This window comes from Oncorhynchus mykiss, chromosome 23 (genome assembly GCF_013265735.2).
Source record: "Oncorhynchus mykiss isolate Arlee chromosome 23, USDA_OmykA_1.1, whole genome shotgun sequence".
In the NCBI taxonomy this organism is placed as follows: Eukaryota; Metazoa; Chordata; class Actinopteri; order Salmoniformes; family Salmonidae; genus Oncorhynchus; species Oncorhynchus mykiss.
Window position 1 is genome coordinate 1,285,603 of NC_048587.1, and position 24,738 is coordinate 1,310,340.

Here is a 24,738-nt window from a genome sequence, read left to right on the forward strand (position 1 = left end):
GGGTTCAATTTGTCAGAGAGCACCCCTGGCACTGACCCCTGATACCCCAGGAAGGTGCAACCCCTAATGCCTCTAATGGAGACCCTACTTCCCCAGATCGCCCACTACCAGAGCCACCGATGCCATGGCTAACTGCACTCTAACGAACAGTTATTCAGGAACATCCAAGGGGGTCGTAGGCTGATGTATGACAGCACCCACACACTTTACATTGAACTGGGAATCTAAATGGTTGCTTTGTCTTGGTGCAGGTCTCCCTGACTGGGAGGTAGAGGTTGTCTCCCTGACTGGGAGGTAGAGGTTGTCTCCCTGACTGGGAGGTAGAGGTTGTCTCCCTGACTGGGAGGTAGAGGTTGTCTCCCTGACTGGGAGGTAGAGGTTGTCTCCCTGACTGGGAGGTAGAGGTTGTCTCCCTGACTGGGAGGTAGAGGTTGTCTCCCTGACTGGGAGGTAGAGGTTGTCTCCCTGACTGGGAGGTAGAGGTTGTCTCCCTGACTGGGAGGTAGAGGTTGTCTCCCTGACTGGGAGGTAGAGGTTGTCTCCCTGACTGGGAGGTAGAGGTTGTCTCCCTGACTGGGAGGTAGAGGTTGTCTCCCTGACTGGGAGGTAGAGGTTGTCTCCCTGACTGGGAGGTAGAGGTTGTCTCCCTGACTGGGAGGTAGAGGTTGTCTCCCTGACTGGGAGGTAGAGGTTGTCTCCCTGACTGGGAGGTAGAGGTTGTCTCCCTGACTGGGAGGTAGAGGTTGTCTCCCTGACTGGGAGGTAGAGGTTGTCTCCCTGACTGGGAGGTAGAGGTTGTCTCCCTGACTGGGAGGTAGAGGTTGTCTCCCTGACTGGGAGGTAGAGGTTGTCTCCCTGACTGGGAGGTAGAGGTTGTCTCCCTGACTGGGAGGTAGAGGTTGTCTGTCTGACTGGGAGGTAGAGGTTGTCTGTCTGACTGGGAGGTAGAGGTTGTCTGTCTGACTGGGAGGTAGAGGTTGTCTGTCTGACTGGGAGGTAGAGGTTGTCTGTCTGACTGGGAGGTAGAGGTTGTCTGTCTGACTGGGAGGTAGAGGTTGTCTGTCTGACTGGGAGGTAGAGGTTGTCTGTCTGACTGGGAGGTAGAGGTTGTCTGTCTGACTGGGAGGTAGAGGTTGTCTGTCTGACTGGGAGGTAGAGGTTGTCTGTCTGACTGGGAGGTAGAGGTTGTCTGTCTGACTGGGAGGTAGAGGTTGTCTGTCTGACTGGGAGGTAGAGGTTGTCTGTCTGACTGGGAGGCAGAGGTGGTCTGTCTGACTGGGAGGCAGAGGTGGTCTGTCTGACTGGGAGGCAGAGGTGGTCTGTCTGACTGGGAGGCAGAGGTGGTCTGTCTGACTGGGAGGCAGAGGTGGTCTGTCTGACTGGGAGGCAGAGGTGGTCTGTCTGACTGGGAGGCAGAGGTGGTCTGTCTGACTGGGAGGCAGAGGTGGTCTGTCTGACTGGGAGGCAGAGGTGGTCTGTCTGACTGGGAGGCAGAGGTGGTCTGTCTGACTGGGAGGCAGAGGTGGTCTGTCTGACTGGGAGGCAGAGGTGGTCTTGGCGGTGGTCTGTCTGACCTGTAGACCAATTGGATGGTTTTGTGTGGGACCACAGATCTTATTGTTCACTATGTCCATAGGTTCCACCTGAAGACCAATAGGATTGTGTAGTGAGGGGCCACAGAGATCTTATTGTTCACTGTACAGTACCAGTTAAAAGTTTGGACAGACCAAGTCATTCAAGGATTTTAGTTTATTTTTATGATTTTCTTAATTGTAGAATAATACTGAATAACTATGAAATAACACATATGGAATCATGTAGTAACCAAAAAAGTGTTAAACAAATCAAAATATATTTTAGATTCTTTAAAGTAGCCACCCTTTGCCTTGACCACTTTGCACACTCTTGGAATTCTGTCAACTAGTACCCTCATTGAGAGACGAGGCTGTTCTGAGACCTGTCAACTACTAACCAACTAGTACCCTCATTGAGAGACGAGGCTGTTCTGAGACCTGTCAACTACTAATCAACTACTATCCTGACTGAGAGACAAGGCTGTTCTGACTACTACTGAGAAACGAGCGATCCTACTTACAATAACCACTGTTGTCTTTCATGTTTTCTGTCTTGCAGCTAAATCTGAACTGGAGGTCCAGGAGACGCAGCTCAGTGACACTCACAAGTTGTAAGGAACCGTTTCAATGCAGTCATAAAATCTGTACCTACCACTTTAAGATACATTTATGAGTTCTATACCCACTGGGCAATGGTTGAATCAACGTTGTTGAATCATTGAAATGACGTGGAACCAACGTGGAATGGACGTTGAGTTGATGTCTATGCCCAGTGGGTAGAAATTACGTTTTTTTTTTGGTGTGTGTTTTCTTCTGAGTTTAAGCAAACAGTGTTGTCATCCAATATAGCAACATAGTTTGACAGTTTAGTAGAGTTTTTAGCTAGTAAAGCTCTATATTTTGACAGTTTGGAATAAAGTAGAGTTTTTAGCTAGTAAAGCTCTATATTTTGGGAACCCCTTTTTAATGAATACCTCATATGAAACATGAAACATAGTGTAGGGTATTTGTTCCTACAGTTGTAAAACACATTCTCTTTGTTTCGTTACCCTCCGTCTGCATTGGTTGTTCCATAACAGTGTGTTGTTGTTGTTGTAGGTTCCTGGAGTTGACGGTGTTCTACCAGGTGAAGGCTAAGATGGGTGAGAAGGAGGTTTCCCCCCACACCTTCTTCTCCGTGTGGCACGACTTCTCCTCCGACTTTAAAGACCTGTGGAAGAAGGAGAACAAGATGATCCTACAGGAAAGGTAGTCGTGTGTTTTTTTTAAACGACCAGATGTTTTAAATCAGATGAGTTGTATTATGTTTAGCTAACTGAATGGAAGACTGTGCTTTGTCTCACTGAAACTCATTGAGACCGGTTGGTTACTTTCCAGGAATCAGAAATGCATCAGGATTGACTTGTTGGATACATGATGTTCTCCTCTGTTTTTAAAGAAGGAATGTTACAGATACATGTGTTTTCCCCAGGGCTTTATGGGCTTTATAGGGCGTGATAGGGCGTGATAGGGCTTAACAGGGCGTGATAGGGCTTAACAGGGCGCGATAGGGCTTAACAGGGCGTTATAGGGCGTGATAGGGCTTAACAGGGCGTTATAGGGCTTAACAGGGCGTTATAGGGCTTAACAGGGCGTTATAGGGCGTGATAGGGCTTAACAGGGCGTTATAGGGCTTAACAGGGCGTTATAGGGCTTAACAGGGCGTTATAGGGCGTGATAGGGCTTTATACTGTTTGCACTTGAAGTGTATTTATCTTCTGAGGTTGATTTCTACTCTGTCATCACTGCTGACCTTTCTACCAGCTTGACTCTGCTGGGTCTTCAGTGTAGAGAATCATTGTACCATCTAAACCGCTGTGAATTAAATATATTTTTCATAACAAAAATATTGTATTTTCAGCTGTTTGAAGCTGGTGTTACAAAACCGTAAGTCGGACGCAAAAATACGTCTTTTTTGAAGCATAGAAATAGAGCAGATCTACCCGCTTCTTAGACTTGTTTTCAATGACAACGACAGATCTATAACATACACATCTTTGTGAATTTGTTTGGGTCGCCCAAAAAGTAACACATAGCAGCTTTAAGTTACCACACATGCTTTTCCAGCGATCTTAGGGACAGTATTAGGAGGAATTGTTTTATATTAGTCAGTGGTCTAACAGACAGTGTTAGGAGGAATTGTTTTCTATTAGTCAGTGGTCTAACAGACAGTATTAGGAGGAATTGTTTTCTATTAGTCAGTGGTCTAACAGACAGTATTAGGAGGAATTGTTTTATATTAGTCAGTGGTCTAACAGACAGTATTAGGAGGAATTGTTTTATATTAGTCAGTGGTCTAACAGACAGTATTAGGAGGAATTGTTTTATATTAGTCAGTGGTCTAACAGACAGTATTAGGAGGAATTGTTTTATATTAGTCAGTGGTCTAACATACAGTATTAGGAGGAATTGTTTTATATTAGTCAGTGGTCTAACAGACAGTATTAGGAGGAATTGTTTTATATTAGTCAGTGGTCTAACAGACAGTATTAGGAGGAATTGTTTTATATTAGTCAGTGGTCTAACAGACAGTATTAGGAGGAATTGTTTTATATTAGTCAGTGGTCTAACAGACAGTATTAGTAGGTATTGTTTTATATTAGTCAGTGGTCTAACAGACAGGAGGTATTGTTTTATATTAGTCAGTGGTCTAACAGACAGGAGGTATTGTTTTATATTAGTCAGTGGTCTAACAGACAGGAGGTATTGTTTTATATTAGTCAGTGGTCTAACAGACAGGAGGTATTGTTTTATATTAGTCAGTGGTCTAACAGACAGGATGTATTGTTTTATATTAGTCAGTGGTCTAACAGACAGTATTAGGAGGAATTGTTTTATATTAGTCAGTGGTCTAACATACAGTATTAGGAGGAATTGTTTTATATTAGTCAGTGGTCTAACAGACAGTATTAGGAGGAATTGTTTTATATTAGTCAGTGGTCTAACAGACAGTATTAGGAGGAATTGTTTTATATTAGTCAGTGGTCTAACAGACAGTATTAGGAGGAATTGGTTTATATTAGTCAGTGGTCTAACAGACAGTATTAGTAGGTATTGTTTTATATTAGTCAGTGGTCTAACAGACAGAAGGTATTGTTTTATATTAGTCAGTGGTCTAACAGACAGTATTAGGAGGAATTGTTTTATATTAGTCAGTGGTCTAACAGACAGTATTAGTAGGTATTGTTTTATATTAGTCAGTGGTCTAACAGACAGGAGGTATTGTTTTATATTAGTCAGTGGTCTAACAGACAGGAGGTATTGTTTTATATTAGTCAGTGGTCTAACAGACAGGAGGTATTGTTTTATATTAGTCAGTGGTCTAACAGACAGGAGGTATTGTTTTATATTAGTCAGTGGTCTAACAGACAGGATGTATTGTTTTATATTAGTCAGTGGTCTAACAGACAGGATGTATTGTTTTATATTAGTCAGTGGTCTAACAGACAGTATTAGGAGGAATTGTTTTATATTAGTCAGTGGTCTAACAGACAGGAGGAATTGTTTTATATTAGTCAGTGGTCTAACAGACAGTATTAGGAGGAATTGATTTATATTAGTCAGTGGTCTAACAGACAGTATTAGGAGGAATTGTTTTATATTAGTCAGTGGTCTAACAGACCGGAGGAATTGTTTTATATTAGTCAGTGGTCTAACAGGCAGTATTAGGAGGAATTGTTTTATATTAGTCATCTAACAGAGACAGTATTACTCTTGCGGTGGTCTTGGTGTGTGTCGGTGTGTGTGTCGTATTCTGTTCCATTAGTATTCCATCACTGTTGTTACCCCCATGGTTGAATCGTGATCTCCCATAACGTTCCCCATATGTTTAATATCAGATCATATCTGTCTCCATTAAAACCCATTCAAAAAGCAGGCAAACCTGTCACTGAACCACATCAGTGAATATGTATTCATCCCCAATATTAAAAAGACTGCTAAGGATTTGTCCCAAATGGCACCCTATTCCCTATATTGTGCACTACTTTTGACCAAGTATCCTTAGGGAGTAGGGTGCCGTTTGGGACATAGACTAGACTGGTCCGGTTAGCTTCCAGTTGTCCGATGAGGTTTCCTGATAATACAGAGTCAACAAAGTAGAAATGAGCCCCTGACCCCGGGGAAGAGATGAGGGTTACTGTTTGTTATACATTACAAACCCCCAACCACTAAAGGACCAGGGATCACACACATCAACACACATCTTGCTTCTCTCTGTCTGGATCTGGTACGATAATGTCTAGTTTCTCTCTGTCTGGATCTGGTCTAGTTTCTCTGTCTGGATCTGGTCTAGTTTCTCTGTCTGGATCTGGTACGATAATGTCTAGTTTCTCTCTGTCTGGATCTGGTATGATAATGTCTAGTTTCTCTCTGTCTGGATCTGGTTCGATGATGTCTAGCTTCTCTGTCTGGATCTGGTACGATAATGTCTAGTTTCTCTGTCTGGATCTGGTACGATAATGTCTCTCTGTCTGGATCTGGTATGATAATGTCTGGATCTGGTTATTATAATGTCTAGTTTCTCTGTCTGGATCTGGTACAATAATGTCTAGTTTCTCTCTGTCTGGATTGATAATGTCTGGGTTTCTCTCTGTCTGGATTGATAATGTCTGGGTTTCTCTCTGTCTGGGTCTGGTACGATAATGTCTAGTTTCTCTGTCTGGATCGGGTACGATAATGTCTAGTTTCTCTGTCTGGATCGGGTACGATAATGTCTAGGCTCTGTCTGGATCGGGTACGATTATGTCTAGTCTCTGTCTGGATCTGGTATGATAATGTCTAGTCTCTCTGTCTGGATCTGGTATGATAATGTCTAGTTTCTCTGTCTGGATCTGGTACGATAATGTCTAGTTTCTCTGTCTGGATCTGGTACGATAATGTCTAGTTTCAGGTTACTCTGAATGCATAGAGAACGTCCCTGCACTGCTCGGCAGTACAAGAGGGTGTGTGTGTGTGTGTGTGTGTGTGTGTGTGTGTGTGTGTGTGACACCGCGGTGCCCTGTGAGAGTCGTACAGATGTTGGTCATGGTTTCAGGGCATTAACCTGGAGGAGAGGAGGGAAGTGGTTTGTAAAGAAAACGTCAGGAGTCTCATCATCATCTTGTTCCCATTGGGTTGTAAGGTTTGTTCAGGCAAAGTAACAGTTTGTTTTCCCACAATCAGAGGGCACTTTAGACCCCTGTACTGTATTCTGATAGGTAACACTTTAGACCCCTGTACTGCATTCTGATAGGTAACACTTCTGACCCCTGTACTGTATTCTGATAGGTAACACTTTAGACCCCTGTACTGCATTCTGATAGGTAACACTTCTGACCCCTATTCTGCATTCTGATAGGTAACACTTCTGACCCCTGTACTGCATTCTGATAGGTAACACTTCTGACCCCTATTCTGCATTCTGATAGGTAACACTTCTGACCCCTGTACTGCATTCTGATAGGTAACACTTCTGACCCCTATTCTGCATTCTGATAGGTAACACTTTAGACCCCTATTCTGCATTCTGATAGGTAACACTTCTGACCCCTGTACTGCATTCTGATAGGTAACACTTCTGACCCCTATTCTGCATTCTGATAGGTAACACTTCTGACCCCTATTCTGCATTCTGATAGGTAACACTTCTGACCCCTGTACTGCATTCTGATAGGTAACACTTCTGACCCCTGTACTGCATTCTGATAGGTAACACTTCTGACCCCTGTACTGCATTCTGATAGGTAACACTTCTGACCCCTATTCTGTATTCTGATAGGTAACACTTCTGACCCCTATTCTGCATTCTGATAGGTAACACTTCTGACCCCTGTACTGCATTCTGATAGGTAACACTTTAGACCCCTATTCTGCATTCTGATAGGTAACACTTCTGACCCCTGTACTGCATTCTGATAGGTAACACTTCTGACGCCTGTACTGCATTCTGATAGGTAACACTTTAGACCCCTATTCTGCATTCTGATAGGTAACACTTCTGACCCCTGTACTGCATTCTGATAGGTAACACTTCTGACCCCTATTCTGCATTCTGATAGGTAACACTTCTGACCCCTGTACTGCATTCTGATAGGTAACACTTTAGACCCCTATTCTGCATTCTGATAGGTAACACTTCTGACCCCTGTACTGCATTCTGATAGGTAACACTTCTGACCCCTATTCTGCATTCTGATAGGTAACACTTCTGACCCCTATTCTGCATTCTGATAGGTAACACTTCTGACCCCTGTACTGCATTCGGATAGGTAACACTTTAGACCCCTATTCTGCATTCTGATAGGTAACACTTCTGTCCCCTGTACTGCATTCTGATAGGTAACACTTTAGACTCCTATTCTGTATTCTGATAGGTAACACTTCTGACCCCTGTACTGCATTCTAATAGGTAACACTTCTGACCCCTGTACTGCATTCTGATAGGTAACACTTCTGACCCCTGTACTGCATTCTGATAGGTAACACTTCTGACCCCTGTACTGCATTCTGATAGGTAACACTTTAGACCCCTATTCTGCATTCTGATAGGTAACACTTCTGACCCCTGTACTGCATTCTGATAGGTAACACTTCTGACCCCTATTCTGCATTCTGATAGGTAACACTTCTGACCCCTGTACTGCATTCTGATAGGTAACACTTCTGACCCCTATTCTGCATTCTGATAGGTAACACTTTAGACCCCTATTCTGCATTCTGATAGGTAACACTTCTGACCCCTGTACTGCATTCTGATAGGTAACACTTCTGACCCCTATTCTGCATTCTGATAGGTAACACTTCTGACCCCTGTACTGCATTCTGATAGGTAACACTTTAGACCCCTATTCTGCATTCTGATAGGTAACACTTCTGACCCCTGTACTGCATTCTGATAGGTAACACTTCTGACCCCTATTCTGTATTCTGATAGGTAACACTTCTGACCCCTATTCTGATAGGTAACACTTCTGACCCCTGTACTGCATTCTGATAGGTAACACTTTAGACCCCTATTCTGCATTCTGATAGGTAACACTTCTGACCCCTGTACTGCATTCTGATAGGTAACACTTTAGACCCCTATTCTGCATTCTGATAGGTAACACTTCTGACCCCTGTACTGCATTCTAATAGGTAACACTTCTGACCCCTATTCTGCATTCTGATAGGTAACACTTCTGACCCCTGTACTGCATTCTGATAGGTAACACTTCTGACCCCTGTACTGCATTCTGATAGGTGACACTTCTGACCCCTGTACTGCATTCTAATAGGTAACACTTCTGACCCCTATTCTGCATTCTGATAGGTAACACTTCTGACCCCTGTACTGCATTCTGATAGGTAACACTTCTGACCCCTGTACTGCATTCTGATAGGTGACACTTCTGAGCCCTGTACTGCATTCTGATAGGTAACACTTCTGACCCCTGTACTGCATTCTGATAGGTAACACTTCTGACCCCTGTACTGCATTCTGATAGGTAACACTTCTGACCCCTGTACTGCATTCTGATAGGTAACACTTCTGAGCCCTGTACTGCATTCTGATAGGTAACACTTCTGACCCCTGTACTGCATTCTGATAGGTAACACTTTCGACCCCTATTCTGCATTCTAATAGGTAACACTTCTGACCCTTATTCTGCATTCTAATAGGTAACACTTCTGACCCCTGTACTGCATTCTGATAGGTAACACTTCTGACCCCTGTACTGCATTCTGATAGGTAACACTTCTGACCCCTGTACTGCATTCTGATAGGTAACACTTCTGAGCACTGTACTGCATTCTGATAGGTAACACTTCTGACCCCTGTACTGCATTCTGATAGGTAACACTTTCGACCCCTATTCTGCATTCTAATAGGTAACACTTCTGACCCTTATTCTGCATTCTAATAGGTAACACTTCTGACCCCTGTACTGCATTCTGATAGGTAACACTTCTGACCCCTGTACTGCATTCTGATAGGTGACACTTCTGACCCCTGTACTGCATTCTGATAGGTAACACTTCTGACCCCTGTACTGCATTCTGATAGGTAACACTTCTGACCCCTGTACTGCATTCTAATAGGTAACACTTCTGACCCTTATTCTGCATTCTAATAGGTAACACTTCTGACCCCTGTACTGCATTCTGATAGGTAACACTTCTGACCCCTGTACTGCATTCTGATAGGTAACACTTCTGACCCCTGTACTGCATTCTGATAGGTAACACTTCTGAGCACTGTACTGCATTCTGATAGGTAACACTTCTGACCCCTGTACTGCATTCTGATAGGTAACACTTTCGACCCCTATTCTGCATTCTAATAGGTAACACTTCTGACCCTTATTCTGCATTCTAATAGGTAACACTTCTGACCCCTGTACTGCATTCTGATAGGTAACACTTCTGACCCCTGTACTGCATTCTGATAGGTGACACTTCTGACCCCTGTACTGCATTCTGATAGGTAACACTTCTGACCCCTGTACTGCATTCTGATAGGTAACACTTCTGACCCCTGTACTGCATTCTAATAGGTAACACTTCTGACTCCTGTACTGCATTAACCAGAGGCTGTCCTCTGCATTCATTGACTCATCGTGGACGACTGCGTGATTTCTCTCTCCGTGGCCGACGTGTGTAAGACTCGTAAGGCCGCTGGGCCAGACAGAATACCAGGGGTCGTTTTTCAGAGCGTGTGCAGACCAGCTGGAAAGTGTCTTCGCTGACATTTTCAACATCTCCTTGTCGGAGTCTGTAATCCCAACATGTTTCAAAGCAGACCACCATCTCCTTGTCGGAGTCTGTAATCCCAACATGTTTCAAAGCAGACCACAATTTTCTCTGTTCCAAAGAACTCCAAGACAACCTGCTTAAATGACTGTCGTCCTGCAGCGCCCACATCTGTCACCGTGAAATGCTTTGAACATCCTGTCACACATCAACACCATCATCCCAGTCATGTAATAAACTTGACAGTACGTTTGTTTATATGTAACTCTGTGTTGTTTTGTCGCACTGCTTTGCTTTATCTTGGCCAGGTTGCAGTTGTAAATGAGAACTTGTTCTCAACTGGCCTACCTGGTTAAATTAAGGTGAAATAAAATCCTAAATAGTGTATCTCTGGCCCTTCCTCTGTTTGGCCTTATTTCCAATATATGAAATAAGATTTTCAACAACAACAAAAAAGAATGTTACCAAAACTGTACGAAATTATCCTAAATATAAACCATCAAGTTGGTGAATCCCATTGGTGTTTATTAAGAGGGATGAATGTTATTTTCCACACTTCTTTGCCGACGACTAACTAGACCGGATCCAGACAGAGATCTTTGCTGACGTCTAACTAGACCGGATCCAGACAGATCTTTGCCGACGTCTAACTAGACCGGATCCAGACAGATCTTTGCCGACGTCTAACTAGACCGGATCCAGACAGATCTTTGCCGACGTCTAACTAGACCGGATCCAGACAGATCTTTGCCGACATCTAACTAGACCGGATCCAGACAGATCTTTGCCGACGTCTAACTAGACCGGATCCAGACAGATCTTTGCCGACGTCTAACTAGACCAGATCCAGACAGATCTTTGCTGACGTCTAACTAGACCGGATCCAGACAGAGATCTTTGCCGACGTCTAACTAGACCGGATCCAGACAGAGATCTTTGCTGATGTCGGTGTGTTTGGTTGTTTTGGCGTTAGACTGGCGGCAGTCGGGACATGTTCTAGTTGGACGAGGTGCAGAGTTCATTAATTAAGAAATTCATTAAGAAATCGAAATGTTCATTTACATATTTTCATTAATTATGCGCTTTTCTCTTGAATCATATTGGTTTATCTAGTAGAAACTCATGAACAATATGGACACAGATTATTATTTGTTTTTAAAAGGAAAACTTTATGAAAACATTCGTTTGTTATTGAAATAGAACTTAATTAAGAAAGATGTGATTGTCACAGATTTTCTGTCAATTACAAAAATGACTGAAGATTGTGGTAACTTTGGTAAACTACTGGTAGTTTTGCAACCCAATGCCTGGTACATAAAACCCCTGACCTTCAGACCTCAGAAGGACATGTGTAGGTTAGGAAGGTTTCTCCCAGGGGACAGAATGACCTGTCTAGGTTTGGAAGGTTTCTCCCAGGGGACAGAATGACCTGTCTAGGTTAGGAAGGTTTCTCCTAGGGGCAGAATGACCTGTCTAGGTTAGTAAGGTTTCTCCCCTTCGGGGACAGAATGACATGTCTAGGTTAGGAAGGTTTCTCCCAGGGGACAGAATGACCTGTCTAGGTTAGGAAGGTTTCTCCCAGGGGACAGAATGACCTGTCTAGGTTAGGAAGGTTTCTCCCCTTCGGGGACAGAATGACCTGTCTAGGTTAGGAAGGTTTCTCCCCTTCGGGGACAGAATGACCTGTCTAGGTTAGGAAGGTTTCTCCCAGGGGATAGAATGACCTGTCTAGGTTAGGAAGGTTTCTCCCAGGGGACAGAATGACCTGTCTAGGTTAGGAAGGTTTCTCCCCTTCGAGGACAGAATGACATGTCTAGGTTAGGAAGGTTTCTCCCAGGGGACATAATGACATGTCTAGGTTAGGAAGGTTTCTCCCAGGGGACAGAATGACATGTCTAGGTTAGGAAGGTTTCTCCCCTTCGGGGACTGATTGACATGTCTAGGTTAGGAAGGTTTCTCCCAGGGGACATAATGACATGTCTAGGTTAGGAAGGTTTCTCCCAAGGGACATAATGACATGTCTAGGTTAGGAAGGTTTCTCCCAGGGGACAGATTAACATGTCTAGGTTAGGAAGGTTTCTCCCAGGGGACAGATTAACATGTCTAGGTTAGGAAGGTTTCTCCCAAGGGACATAGTGACATGTCTAGGTTAGGAAGGTTTCTCCCAGGGGACAGATTGCCATGTCTAGGTTAGGGAGGTTTCTCCCGGTGGACAGATTGACATGTCTAGGTTAGGAAGGTTTCTCCCAGGGGACAGATTGACATGTCTAGGTTAGGAAGGTTTCTCCCAAGGGACAGAATGACATGTCTAGGTTAGGAAGGTTTCTCCCAGGGGACAGAATGACATGTCTAGGTTTGAAGGTTTCTCCCCTTCGGGGACTGATTGACATGTCTAGGTTAGGAAGGTTTCTCCCAGGGGACATAATGACATGTCTAGGTTAGGAAGGTTTCTCCCAGGGGACAGAATGACATGTCTCGGTATATGAATATTCGCCCTGTTCCACACTCTATTTCAGGGTTTATATTAATATTTGTTCAGCCTCTTGGCATATATTCTGGATATATCAGATCAGTTATCATTTATCACCCTGAATACATAAACACCAACACACACACTCATCCCTGATCACTACTGTCCTCTGGTGTGGCAGCCAGCTCTCATAAAGCAGACAGTGTGTCAAGAAGAGTCTCATTACAACAACACATTCCCATTTATGGTCCTGGAGACCATCACTGGTTCTGTTGACGGTTTGGAGGTCAAGGAAATTAGACATGAAATGCACTGCATTCTTTCCTCTCCCCCTCTGCCCCCCTCCTTTCGTCTCCCCTTCCTCTCTCCTCTACCTCTCCCCTTCCTCTCTCCTCTACCCTTCCCCTACCTCTCCTCTACCCTTCCCCTACCCCTCCTCTCTCCTTCCCCTACCCCTCCTCTCTCCTTCCCCTACCCCTCCTCTCTCCTTCCCCTACCCCTCCTCTCTCCTTCCCCTACCCCTCCTCTCTCCTTCCCCTACCCCTCCTCTCTCCTTCCCCTACCCCTCCTCTCTCCTTCCCCTACCCCTCCTCTCTCCTTCCCCTACCCCTCCTCTCTCCTTCCCCTACCCCTCCTCTCTCCTTCCCCTACCCCTCCTCTCTCCTTCCCCTACCCCTCCTCTCTCCTTCCCCTACCCCTCCTCTCTCCTTCCCCTACCCCTCCTCTCTCCTTCCCCTCCCCTCCTCTCTCCTTCCCCTCCTCTCTCTCTCCCTCCCCTCCCCTCCTCTCTCCCTCCCCTCCCATCCTCTCTCCCTCCCCTTCCCCTCTTCTCTCCTTCCCTCCTCATCCCCTCCCCTCCATCTTCCTCTCCTCTGTTTTGGTGGCAGGATAGTGATCCTCCTCCAGTACTTAACGAAGGGAAGCGTGGGGCTTGTGGACAGGTGGTGGGTAGAGAGGGTGTCAGGCTGTCAGTTAAGAACTTCCGACCACAGAGATTTAACATCTGGCTACAATTAAAATCTGTCATGAAGAGGATATTCTTTCTCTCACTCTCTCCTTACTGCTGCTGCTGCTCGCGCTCTCTCCTCTCTCTCTCTCTTACTGCCCCTCTCTTTCTTTCTCTTACTGCCTCTCTCTTTCTTTCTCTCTTACTGCCTCTCTCTTTCTCTGTCTCTGTCTCACTTGCACACTGGAAGAGGAGTTCAGTTTCCTGTTGTGTCAGTTTGACTGAAGAATGTGAGAATATGACAGCCGGGTTGACTCCGCCGGGTTGACTCCGCCGGGTTGACTCCGCCGGGTTGACTCCGCCGGGTTGACTCCGCCGGGTTGACTCCGCCGGGTTGACTCCGCCGGGTTGACTCCGCCGGGTTGACTCCGCCGGGTTGACTCTCTCTGGAGGACAAATCTGTTTTCCATTACTAACCCTTCCACCCTCTCTCTCTCTGGAGGACAAATCTGTTTTCCATTACTAACCCTTCCACCCCCTCTCTCTCTGGAGGACAAATCTGTTTTCCATTACTAACCCTTCCACCCTCTCTCTCTCTGGAGGACAAATCTGTTTTCCATTACTAACCCTTCCACCCCCTCTCTCTCTGGAGGACAAATCTGTTTTCCATTACTAACCCTTCCACCCTCTCTCTCTCTGGAGGACAAATCTGTTTTTATTACAGCTTTTCTGCTACTTATACATTTTACATACATGGTACTTTTATATAAAGCAGTCACATAACAATAGTACATTACCAAACCTCAGCTCTTTAATCCCACCCCCTCAGCCTCTCTCAGCCCATCCCACCTATCACCATAGACCACCCTCATTTGGTTTCCATGTTCCATATATTTTTCAATTGTGATGTTTTACATACATTTTTAACCTTTCTAATCGTATATTATCCACAGATTGTGAGCTAAAGATAACTTTTCCTGCGAGTATTATATTAGTTATTGACTCAGTGGGGTTTTCCAGATCTCCCAACACTGCTATTTGTGAGGTTAATTTTAAGTGCATGTTGTGATTAATTTATTTTTACCGTTCCTGAACCTGTGACCAGAAACAAGCTACAATAACAGAATAAATGATCTATTGATTCTGTCACTTTCCCAGCAAAATCTACAGAACTGAGATTGTTGTATGCCCCATATACATAGCATTCTTTTGGTGGCAAATTATTTCATTATTTAAATAGAAAAACTAAGTGTTGAAATAAGTGTAGATTTTTTTGCACCAGTTCATGTACCAAGTCATGTACCGTCATCATCATGGCAGATGGTTTATCAAATCTCCCATTTATTTTGCAACCTATACGATGCAGCTGTCAACATGTTTGTTCTCAAATTAAACTGGTGTGTTTTTTCTATTGGTGCCAGTTCCTTTCAGCCAATTTGTATCTTTAATATATGGCAGACAAACAAGTTCCCTTTTCCATCTGCCGCCTCCATTTTTGTGGAGAAATGCTGCAATCAGTTGGTTGTGAATTTGTATTGAGCAGCTATTCCCATATATTTTCCAATGTGACATAACACTTCCCTTTCTATTCATAATATCATTAACAAATATAATACAATTGTTTTGTTTTTTTCCATAAATAATTTTTTGATTAATCCGTTTTTTTTTATATCATTAATATTTGTTCAAGGGCGATACTTTAAACAAAACTTCATTTTCAATTAGAAATGAGAAGTTGTATGAAGGCAGAAAGGTTTAATTTAGTGAAAAAGCTTTTAATGTTTTATAAGTTTAGCCAAACTCTTATTCATTATATTAATATGGATGTTTAATTTTGTCTGGTTTAGCATTCCAATTAAAATGAAAAACATTTTTACTCATGATTTAAAAAACGAGCCAGTGCCATTAACTGGGACAGGACCAAAGAGTTAATCAATGTGATTTTTCCATAAATAGACAAGTACTTACCTCTCCATGGTTGCAGAACATTTAAAAATATATATTTTTAAATTGGTCACTTTCTATTGAAATTGATTGGTAGTTAATTTATATTTTTTGAGATGTGAATACCAAGTACGTCTGCTTCACCATCTGCCCATTTGATTGGTAAACTACAAGTTAGTGTAAACACAATCTTTTTTTTTACGATCCAATACGTAATATGGTGCACTTGTTATAATTAGGTTTTAGTACAGAGAGGCTAGAAAAGTGACCAAGATGTTCAATGAGACTGTGCAGGCATCCAGATTCCTAACTTAAGTAAAAACTTAAATTTTTTGTTTCTTAACCCTGGATTTCCAACCCCTTGATGTTCTTGTTGGATCTAATTTTAATAGCTAGTATTTCAATGGTCGTAATAAATAAATATGGAGATAACGGACAGCCTTGTTTTACTCTTCTTAAAAGCTGAATACTTTCTAAGAAGTTACCATTGATTTACTATTTTACATCTGGGGTTGCTGTACATAACTTTAACCCCCTCACCCCTCTCTCCTGTATAAGAGATTCACCAAAATTAAAGTCATCCAGGCATTTAAATATACATTCTATTCATACTTAATCAGATTGATAATCTTCGATTTTTCATAATATTCAATTGTTTGAAGTAATTGTAATCTGTCTGATCAGGATGAACAATATCTGGTAAAAACCTTTTTTTGAATTCTATGTGCTATTTATTTCACCAGGGTTTTGACATCACAGGGCTGGTTAATAGAACTCCTGTCATCGTCCCTGTCTGCCTTTGTCCTGCTCTGTAATGGGGAGCCCCTGTTCCTGATGGGAATGGTTTGTCCCAACCGCTCCACCTCTGTAATGGGGAGCCCCTGTTCCTCCCGACCGCTCCACCTCCATAATGGGGAGCCCCTGTTCCTGATGGGAATGGTTTGTTCCGACCGCTCCACCTCTGTAATGGGGAGGTTCCAGATGGTTCCTTTCCTGATCCTGTTACAACCAATCAGTATCCAGGAGCACACAGGGCCAGTGGCTCATTACCTTGAATACATAGGCCTGTGTAGAAGGATCAGTGTGTCGGCCCACCATGGCTGAAAGGAAAATGTAGAGGGCCTGTGTGTCGGCCTGCCATGGCTGAAGGCCTGCGGGAGCTTTTAAGGGGCATTATACTGCTTATGTGGATGTTCTGTCCATGGTGCCCCGAACGTTGTATGAATATGGTGGAAGGTTGGCTAGATGATGGTATCAGGACAGCATTGTGGGTTTTCACTATGACCCAGATGTATATGGTAGCTGACTGCAGTGTGTTATGTGACTGCTGTGTGATGTTGTGTTTCTGCGATACAGACTGAAGAAGGCAGAGGAGTGCTTCAGACAAGCCAAGGAGAAGGCTACCTACAGTGTCAAACCCAAGCATGCTTCGGGAATCGTAAGTGATCATCCTCACAATATAATTGGCCACTATATACACATGGACTTTTACTTGATTGAGTCTTTAACACCGTTTAAAGCCTGAAGAAAGCATATCTGAACATTTAACGTATCGTTTTTCCACAGAAAGCCAAGCTGGGCATGAAGATTTAAGACCAGTGGACGTCTACGTTTACTGGAGAGAGAGACGAGGAACAACCACATTGGACTGCATGTACTACTACAGATGAATCACTTAGGCTTTAGAACCAAATGACACACTATTCCCTATGTAGGGCACTACTTTAGACCAGGGTCCCATAGGGCTCTAGTCTAAAGTAGTGCACTACATAGGAAAAGGGTGCCGTTTGGGATATAAGATACTACTTTTTATTTTTTGACTCCAAGCAGCTGTCAGTCTGTCCGTCACCCGTCCTCCTGCCTGCTCTATGGGACCGACTATGCAGGCTTCTGTTATTAGCTCATTAGACACACAAACATCAACATCCAATCAGAAGGAAGAGGGAAGCACCATGGGATCAGAGGTGAGAGGATGTCATTATACCAGAACTATATTTATAGGATGACTTCCACAGGGACATACTAAAGCATACCTACTGTAGAGGTACTTGGAGACATCTTCTCCAGTCCTACCCCCTACTGTTGAGATACCTGGAGCAATCTTCTCCACAGTCCTACCCCCTACTGTTGAGGTACCTGGAGCCATCTTCTCCACAGTCCTACCCCCTACTGTTGAGGTACCTGGAGCCATCTCCAGTCCTACCCCCTACTGTTGAGGTACCTGGAGCCATCTTCTCCACAGTCCTACCCCCTACTGTTGAGGTACCTGGAGCCATCTTCTCTAGTCCTACCCCCTACTGTTGAGGTACCTGGAGCCATCTTCTCCACAGTCCTACCCCCTACTGTTGAGGTACCTGGAGCCATCTTCTCCAGTCCTACCCCCTACTGTTGAGGTACCTGGAGCCATCTTCTCCACAGTCCTACCCCCTACTGTTGAGATACCTGGAGCCATCTTCTCCACAGTCCTACCCCCTACTGTTGAGATACCTGGAGCCATCTTCTCCAGTCATACCCCCTACAGTACTGATCTGAAATGCCAAACATGTTACCTATTCAAGCTTACTGTATACCATGACGAGATGTGTTTTCCAAAGCAATATAAATGTGTATTAGGCTCACTGAAACAGTGATTGTGTACATATTAAAACACAACCTCATTGGACGTGAGAGAGGAGACGTGTGACGAGAAACACAGCAGAACGTGAAGAAGGAAAACGAACACAGCCGTTGTCCAGGATGCATCCCAAATGGCACCCTATTCCCTATATAGTACACTACTGTTGACCAGGGCCCATGCACCCTATTCCCTATATAGTGCACTACTGTTGAACAGGGCCCATGCACCCTATTCCCTATATAGTACACTACTTTTTACCAGGGCCCATGCACCCTATTCCCTATATAGTACACTACTGTTGACCAGGACCTATGCACTATCTAGTGTTCCATTTGGGATGCAGACTCTGACAGGTCACCGTCAACATGTTGATGTTCGGTGTTGTTGGTTTTAGGCCGTTGATCTAATCGAGAGTAATTCACCCTTCTTAATCCCAAAAGGCAGTTCGTGTTCTCAACATGCATTTGAAATTAAACGTGGTATTGGGGGGGGGGGGGGGTAAAAAAACGAAAGAGCGTTACCCATGTTCTTTAGTCCAAGTCAATAATGGATCAGCTTAACTGGGTGTTCTTACAGCAACATAATAACTTTGAATAATGGCCTGTGTCCCAAACTGCTCCCTATTCCCTATTTAGTACCTTACTTTGGATTAGGGCCCATAGTAGTGGTCTATATAGGGAGCCATTTGGCATACAGACATGATGTCCAACGTTGAGCTCAACTAGATTGTGTCCGACAGAGAAGAGCTCTCTGTATCCTTCCTGACCAGTAGAGAGGTTTACCCACAGAAGCTGTTATCTGATCACTGTTCACTCAGTCTAGAAGACCAGCTGTAGAATTGACTTCTGGCATGTTTTACTCACTTAACAATAAAAACATCACTTCAAAGACATATTTCTACTCTCATCGAGGAAAAATATATGCCAATTTTTGTGTAAAACTGCAAATGTATAACTTAGTCCCGTTTCATTTATCTGAAGTGATGTCCATGTGACTCGGTAAGAAGACATTTCTAATGTATGTGAGGACAGAGAGGCTTATGGGAAATGTAGTCTGTTGGTTTGACAAACATTTTGTTAATGTAAGATTAGTGAACAGTCCTAAAGGAATTGTTCATTTTACATTGAAAAGTGCATTCAAATTATTGACTTGATTACTAAAAATAATATATTTAAAATGCTTTTATCAATGTAAGGTAGTATTGTATTCTTTGTGTAACATATTTTTGTAAAGATTTTATTTTCTGTCCCGCAGCATGTTAAATCATCATCCTGGAGTTGTTGGATAATGGTTTATTAGTGTAAAATGTTGTTAGTATGTTACTGGATCTCTGCTTGTTTCTGGGAGCAGCAATGTCATTTATCTACAATAAAAAGGAATAAATTCAGCCTTTCTGTGGTTGGTGCAGGTTGATTTTGATTCTCTTTTGTTGAGAACAGCCTTTCTGTGGTTGGTTGATTTTGATTCTCTTTTGAAGGCGTTCTAATCAGAAACGTGTCCTGAAAGACGATGGTTAAGAATACGAGTCTTCAGACTGAGTTGTTGTTTGCAGCAACTTTCATCTGAACTTTTTACAATACCGACGGCAAAGTTTAAACAAAACACAATGAAAACACACCAAGATAAACTTTCAACTTCGGTACAGATTTAGGATATAATTTATTCATTTATGTAAATATAAATGCCATTATAATGTAACATTGTATTGATATAATCTCTCTAAATCTAATAATGTGATATTTATTTGTACATAATGATATATTGCCTGTGAAACCCCAGGTCGGCTGTTGCTGCAGTAGGACCTACTACTAACCCAGTCAGTCTCTATTCAACACCCTCCTACCCTCTGTGAAACCCCCGGGTAGGCTGTTGCTGCAGTAGGACCTTCTACTAACCCAGTCAGTCTCTATTCAACACCCTCCTACCCTCTGTGAAACCCCAGGTCGGCTGTTGCTGCAGTAGGACCTTCTACTAACCCAGTCAGTCTCTATTCAACAACCTCCTACCCTCTGTGAAACCCCAGGTCGGCTGTTTCTGCAGTAGGACCTTCTACTAGCCCAGTCAGTCTCTATTCAACACCCTCCTACCCTCTGAAACCCCCAGGTCAGCTGTTTCTGCAGTAGGACCTTCTACTAGCCCACTCAGTCTCTATTCAACAACCTCCTACCCTCTGTGAAACCCCAGGTCAGCTGTTTCTGCAGTAGGACCTACTACTAACCCAGTCAGTCTCTATTCAACAACCTCCTACCCTCTGTGAAACCCCAGGTCGGCTGTTTCTGCAGTAGGACCTTCTACTAGCCCAGTCAGTCTCTATTCAACACCCTCCTACCCTCTGAAACCCCCAGGTCAGCTGTTTCTGCAGTAGGACCTACTACTAACCCAGTCAGTCTCTATTCAACACCCTCCTACCCTCTGTGAAACCCCAGGTCAGCTGTTTCTGCAGTAGGACCTACTACTAACCCAGTCAGTCTCTATTCAACAACCTCCTACCCTCTGTGAAACCCCAGGTCGGCTGTTTCTGCAGTAGGACCTACTACTAACCCAGTCAGTCTCTCCAACAACCTCCTACCCTCTGTGAAACCCCAGGTCGGCTGTTTCTGCAGTAGGACCTACTACTAACCCAGTCAGTCTCTATTCAACACCCTCCTACCCTCTGAAACCCCCAGGTCAGCTGTTTCTGCAGTAGGACCTACTACTAACCCAGTCAGTCTCTATTCAACAACCTCCTACCCTCTGAAACCCCAGGTCAGCTGTTTCTGCAGTAGGACCTACTACTAACCCAGTCAGTCTCTATTCAACAACCTCCTACCCTCTGAAACCCCAGGTCAGCTGTTTCTGCAGTAGGACCTTCTACTAACCCAGTCAGTCTCTATTCAACACCCTCCTACCCTCTGTGAAACCCCAGGTCAGCTGTTTCTGCAGTAGGACCTACTACTAACCCAGTCAGTCTCTCCAACAACCTCCTACCCTCTGTGAAACCCCAGGTCGGCTGTTGCTGCAGTAGGACCTTCTACTAACCCAGTCAGTCTCTATTCAACACCCTCCTACCCTCTGAAACCCCAGGTCAGCTGTTTCTGCAGTAGGACCTACTACTAACCCAGTCAGTCTCTATTCAACACCCTCCTACCCTCTGTGAAACCCCCAGGTCGGCTGTTGCTGCAGTAGGACCTACTACTAACCCAGTCAGTCTCTATTCAACACCCTCCTACCCTCTGAAACCCCCAGGTCAGCTGTTTCTGCAGTAGGACCTACTACTAACCCAGTCAGTCTCTATTCAACAACCTCCTACCCTCTGTGAAACCCCAGGTCAGCTGTTTCTGCAGTAGGACCTTCTACTAGCCCAGTCAGTCTCTATTCAACAACCTCCTACCCTCTGAAACCCCAGGTCAGCTGTTTCTGCAGTAGGACCTTCTACTAACCCAGTCAGTCTCTATTCAACAACCTCCTACCCTCTGTGAAACCCCAGGTCGGCTGTTTCTGCAGTAGGACCTTCTACTAGCCCAGTCAGTCTCTATTCAACACCCTCCTACCCTCTGAAACCCCCAGGTCAGCTGTTGCTGCAGTAGGACCTTCTACTAACCCAGTCAGTCTCTATTCAACAACCTCCTACCCTCTGAAACCCCAGGTCAGCTGTTTCTGCAGTAGGACCTTCTACTAACCCAGTCAGTCTCTATTCAACAACCTCCTACCCTCTGTGAAACCCCAGGTCGGCTGTTGCTGCAGTAGGACCTACTACTAACCCAGTCAGTCTCTATTCAACAACCTCCTACCCTCTGTGAAACCCCAGGTCGGCTGTTGCTGCAGTAGGACCTACTACTAACCCAGTCAGTCTCTATTCAACAACCTCCTACCCTCTGTGAAACCCCAGGTCGGCTGTTGCTGCAGTAGGACCTACTACTAACCCAGTCAGTCTCTATTCAACAACCTCCTACCCTCTGTGAAACCCCAGGTCAGCTGTTTCTGCAGTAGGACCTTCTACTAACCCAGTCAGTCTCTATTCAACAACCTCCTACCCTCTGAAACCCCAGGTCAGCTGTTTCTGCAGTAGGACCTTCTACTAACCCAGTCAGTCTCTATTCAACAACCTCCTACCCTCTGTGAAACCCCAGGTCAGCTGTTTCTGCAGTAGGACCTTCTACTAACCCAGTCAGTCTCTCCAACACCCTCTCTACCAGAGTCCCTCTGGAATAAGGTCAGCTGTTGTTACAGTAGGACCTTCTACTAACCCAGTCAGTCTCTCCAACACCCTCTCTACCAGAGTCCCTCTGGAATAAGGTCATATCTATTAGGGTACACATTAGAAACACATTTTGTAGTTGAAAATTAGCATTTTGTATTAGACAAGTCTCTTTTTGTTTCAGTCAGTTTTCTTCCATTTGAATACAACCCCCCCCTCTCCGACAGGCTGAGGAGACCTGTGGTCCAGGTAAGTCTGCTTCTGCAGAGACGGTACAGGAAGTGAGATGTCTCACTCTGCTTTTTTCCCCCGGGTTCATATACAGTCAATGAACTAAGTAGACCAGACCCAGCTGCTATTGCATTGTTGTCTATTGGAAAGACACTTCCTTAAGCAGTCTGGAATTGTGACCATTTTTTGTTTTTAACGGTAAACCCGCCTGAGTAAGATATCTTAATTTATCCACCATCTTTGAACTACAGAGTGTATGGGTTGATTCAGCCTGGGTTGTAGAAATGTCCGTTTGTCTCATATAGAGTGCTTGGTATGATCAACACAGAGCTGCTCCATAGAAATGTCTGTCATGCTCAGGTCTTCTAAAGAGAGTGGGCCCCTTCAGCTTTTATGTATTCATTCTATGTGCCGTCAGTAAAAATGCATGTCCTCACCCTCCATGTACTCGAGTCTTGTACAAACTGTCTCCTGTGAGGTGAGCGGAATATCTGTACAGTATCTAGGGATTGTCCAAGATGATAAAAAAAGAGAGACGAGTATCACCGCTTCCCAGAGTCACCGACGGAGACCGATATACAGCGACACTGTTTGACTCTCTGGATCTTGCGGTGCCTGAAGGGCGGCTGGAGGTCAGGACAGTCCATTTCTACGGTCAGCGTGGTGAAACGATGCGGCCGGCAGAAAGCACAGGACCGGAAAGACTCCTGCTCCGTCTTAACGTGTCGTGGGATATAGAAGGAGTTACACTGTCCGTAGCAGAACCTGTTGATGACGGTACGACTGAGACAGCCTTCCTCGCTCACCGTCTGACGCAGCGGCTGGGTCTTGCACCAGTCACTCTTCAGGTACTTCCTCTCTGTGACGACCAGAGCTTCCTGGCTGGAGGCAAGTATTTCCTGTTTGCGGGTGCGTTTGTCAGAGGTGTTGCCGTTCCCTTTGAAAGGGTTGGGGATAGAGCCTTGGAGGCGGGTCTTGCGGGTGTCTCCGCCCACCAGCCAAAGGACGCCTGCAAGCAGGATTGACAGAACAAACTGTCTGTACATCCTGACAGAGAGAGGAGAGGAGAGGTTAGAACAAACTACCTGAACATCCTGACAGAGGAGAGATTAGAACAAACTACGTTTACATCCTGACAGAGAGGAGAGGTTAGAACAAACTACCTGTACATCCTGACAGAGAGGAGAGATTAGAACAAACTACCTGTACATCCTGACAGAGAGGAGAGGTTAGAACAAACTACCTGTACATCCTGACAGAGAGGAGAGATTAGAACGAACTACCTGTACATCCTGACAGAGAGGAGAGATTAGAACAAACTACGTTTACATCCTGACAGAGAGGAGAGGTTAGAACAAACTACCTGTACGTCCAGACAGACAGGTTTGAACAAACTACCTGTACATCCTGACAGAGAGGAGAGATTAGAACAAACTACCTGTACATCCTGACAGAGAGGAGAGATTAGAACAAACTACCTTTACATCCTGACAGAGAGAGGAGAGGTTAGAAGAAACTACTGTACATCCTGACAGAGAGGAGAGGTTAGAACAAACTACCTGTACATCCTGACAGAGAGGAGAGGTTAGAAGAAACTACTGTACATCCTGACAGAGAGGAGAGGTTACAAGAAATTACTGTACATCCTGACAGAGAGGAGAGGTTACAACAAACTACCTGTACATCCTGACAGAGAGGAGAGATTAGAACAAACTACCTTTACATCCTGACAGAGAGAGGAGAGGTTAGAAGAAACTACTGTACATCCTGACAGAGAGGAGAGGTTAGAACAAACTACCTGTACATCCTGACAGAGAGGAGAGGTTAGAAGAAACTACTCTCTCTGTCAGGATGTACAGGTAGTTTCTTGTAACCTCTCCTCTCTCTGTCAGGATGTACAGGAGAGGTTACAAGAAACTACTGTACATCCTGACAGAGAGGAGAGGTTACAACAAACTACCTGTACATCCTGACAGAGAGAGGAGAGGTTAGAATAAACTACTGTACATCCTGACAGAGAGGAGAGGT

The 24,738-nt window shown here is 44.4% G+C and overlaps 2 protein-coding genes across 3 annotated transcripts in view; one reads left to right on the plus strand and one right to left on the minus strand.

The window, feature by feature from the left end:
* LOC110516888 (formin-2) overlaps positions 1 to 2,826 on the plus strand; it is a 163,958-nt gene extending 161,132 nt beyond the window's left edge. Inside the window, exons 17-18 of the mRNA XM_036960833.1 lie at positions 2,134 to 2,185; positions 2,673 to 2,826. Of these exons, the coding sequence (XP_036816728.1) occupies positions 2,134 to 2,185; positions 2,673 to 2,826 (206 nt within the window). The remainder of the gene's footprint in view (positions 1 to 2,133; positions 2,186 to 2,672) is intronic.
* Positions 2,827 to 19,944: 17,118 nt separating this feature from the next.
* LOC110515341 (gremlin-2-like) overlaps positions 19,945 to 24,738 on the minus strand; it is a 39,186-nt gene continuing 34,392 nt past the window's right edge. The window contains exons 2-4 of one of the 2 annotated variants that reach the window (XM_036960822.1): positions 22,388 to 23,757; positions 20,463 to 22,308; positions 19,945 to 20,138 (exon numbers count right to left, since the gene is read on the minus strand). In XM_036960822.1, the coding sequence (XP_036816717.1) occupies positions 23,253 to 23,756 (504 nt within the window). In that variant the 5' untranslated portion in view covers position 23,757 and the 3' untranslated portion in view covers positions 19,945 to 20,138; positions 20,463 to 22,308; positions 22,388 to 23,252. Of the gene's footprint in view, positions 20,139 to 20,462; positions 23,758 to 24,738 lie in introns of both variants that reach the window. The other variant, XM_036960821.1, reaches the window with a different exon arrangement.